Source organism: Oryza glaberrima, chromosome 9, assembly GCF_000147395.1.
Source record: "Oryza glaberrima chromosome 9, OglaRS2, whole genome shotgun sequence".
Classification (NCBI taxonomy): Eukaryota; Viridiplantae; Streptophyta; class Magnoliopsida; order Poales; family Poaceae; genus Oryza; species Oryza glaberrima.
Genome location: NC_068334.1, coordinates 11180496 through 11182976, shown reverse-complemented (window position 1 = coordinate 11182976; position 2481 = coordinate 11180496). Strand labels below are relative to the sequence as shown.

Below are 2481 nucleotides of genomic sequence, written 5' to 3'. Positions count from 1 at the left end.
TGAAGAATTTTGGATGTTAGGCATTTCCTAAGTTTTTTTTTAATGGGATTCTATTTTCAAATCCCAACCATATGCACAATTGGATCGTAGAGGATTGTTGCATGATAAATTCACCTCATTTCTATAGCTTGGATTTATATAATCACCATTTATCAAGTTAGAGGAAACGTAACAACAACTTGAGTCACAAGATTATACCGAAAACGCAAGGGTAAATACAAACTGTACAAATAATCCCGATGCCGGGGACTCCTCGCCGGCGGCGCTCGCCGGCCGGCCGGTCGGTCGGTCACCTCTTCCAGCTCCGGCTCCGCGCGAGGGGGTCAACGCCGCCGACGATCCACGTCTCCTTGGCGATGTCTATGGACAGCTTCAGGAAATCCGGCGCCGTCCGCATGAACACCAGCTCGTCTCTCTCCTCCTCTGCGCCGTCGTCCCCCGCGGCGGCGGCGGCCGCGCTTCCCTCGTCGTGCACCGCCTCGCCGACCGGTGGCGGTGGCTCCTCTGTTCGTCTCCTTGCTAGTCCTTTCGCCGGCGCCGACCGGCACCGCATGAGCAGCAGCGCGTTCGCCGGTGGGGCGGACGGCGGCGCATTGGAGCACTCGTCGTCGTCTTCTCGCTCGGGCTCCTCCTCGTCGTCGCCGGAGTCCTGCTCCGGTGTCTCTTCGCTGCCTTCCAGCACCATGAGCCACTTCGAGAACACGCTCGAGGCGGCGCTGCCGCCGCATCCGGCGGACACGGCTTCGTGCTCCTCCGCGCCGCGGCCGTCGTCGTCGTCGTCGTCTTCGTCGTCGGTGGAGGACTCCACCGCGCCGTGGAGCGACCCGAAGCAGCGCACCTTGAGCCGGAGGCTCCGGAGCGCGCCGCCGAGGAACGGGAGCGCGTCCCTCCTGATCCCGACGGCCTCCAGCCAGCTCACCTTCTTCCTCTGCTCGTGCAGCCGCTCGATCTCCTCCACCACGGTGATCCAGCTCCTCCCACCTCCTCCTCCTCCTCCGCCGCCGCCGCCATTACCTGGCTTCCCGGCCACCTTCCTCTGCTTCTTGGGGCGCGCCACCTTGATCTGCCCGACGCACGTCACCTTGGGCGACTGCGGCTCATCGTCGACCTCGACGGCGGCCTGCTTCGCCTTGGACCCGCGGAACAGCGGGCTGCTAGTGCTACCACGCCCACGCCCTCCTCCTCCTCCTCCAGACCTCGCCGCCGGGAGCTGCTGCTGCTGCTGCCGCCGCCGCCGCCGCGCGGCCACCGCCTTGTCCACGGTGGTCCTCGACGGGCTGCAGATCGGCTTGGGCATCAGCGCCAGGTGCTGCCTCGGCGGGAAGCAGACGAGCAGGTCGGTCGGCGCCGTCGTCGTCGCCACCACGCCCTTCCCTCCGCCGCCACCTCCACCGCCGGCCGCCGCCTTCTTCCTCATGGCGCGCGTTTGCTTTACAGGGAAAGTGGAGAGAGGAGGGGTGCAGGAGTAGGAGGCTGCTCCGCTTTAAAAGAAAAAAAAAGCGCGCGAGAGGCAGCTTTATTTCGCGCGCTTTTGTTGGCTTCCTGCTCTGCTCGTACCACCTGCTGCTAACTTTTTTGCGAATTAGCAGTGATATCTCGTTTTCGTTTTGCTCCTTTTCTTTTTTTTTCTTGCCTTGATGTGTCCATTTTTCGTAGTACCTTGGTTTGGGAATTGGGACTTGGATCGATGGATGGCAGGCGAGAGACAGGTGAAGCAGAGAATATACTGAAGCATGCAGCTTTGTCTCTCCTGCAGAGTTTCTTTCATGGGATCAGCTCATCATCATCTTGGAAGGCAGGAATTTCTTGTAGATCAACAATTATTCAATGTTAAGTTTCTATGTAGTATATGTTTATTTTAAGGTAATGGAAGTAACTTCTAGCATATGCATAATATTTTGTATAGCATAAGTTTATGTCACGTGCTTTCTTTGTTCTAAAGAAACTAGCTATGCATATGGACAGGAGTGTCCATGTTGGTAGATGCTTGTATGTTCGTGAGTCAATTTTTGCACACAATGTTCCCTCCTCATTGAGAAGATCTTTTCCCTTTGGAAAAGATGGGATGTGAGCATGCGACAATGGTATTTAAGGGGATTTCAATGGGATAAAACAGATTCGGAAGGATGAATGCTTGATTTTACAAAGTGAGAGGTTTGATGTTTTATGTAGGGCTTCTCATTGTGTTTACCTTTCTATTGGCATTATTAGTGCTTTGAAATTTCAATGGACCATTTTACAAAGCTATAGCCTACTCTACTTTTTCAACTCAAATGCTAGCTACCCATCAACCCCCAAAAGTAGAATTGGAGATTTCAGCTAAAAGAATCAAAACTTTCTAGTCAAGAAATTGGACTTGGATGCAGAAAGAGAGAAAAAATTCTTAAAGCTCATCAAACCGATAAAATTTCAAAAAAAAAAGGTTAAAGTGTTTTTTTTTATCAAAACACAGTGAGAGAGGCCCACACGGTAAATTTTATT

At 53.7% G+C, this 2481-nt stretch overlaps 1 protein-coding gene across 1 annotated transcript; it reads right to left on the bottom strand.

The window, feature by feature from the left end:
- LOC127784996 (uncharacterized) lies at positions 1–1442 on the bottom strand. The gene has a single exon (XM_052312426.1). It carries the CDS (start codon positions 1415–1417, stop codon positions 290–292), a length of 1128 nt encoding a protein of 375 aa, XP_052168386.1. The 5' UTR covers positions 1418–1442; the 3' UTR covers positions 1–289.
- Positions 1443–2481: the final 1039 nt, after the last annotated feature.

Excerpts from the sequence above, each read along its gene's own strand:
- LOC127784996 (XM_052312426.1), bottom strand. The coding sequence starts at position 1,417 with ATGAGGAAGAAGGCGGCGGCCGGCGGTGGAGGTGGCGGCGGAGGGAAG.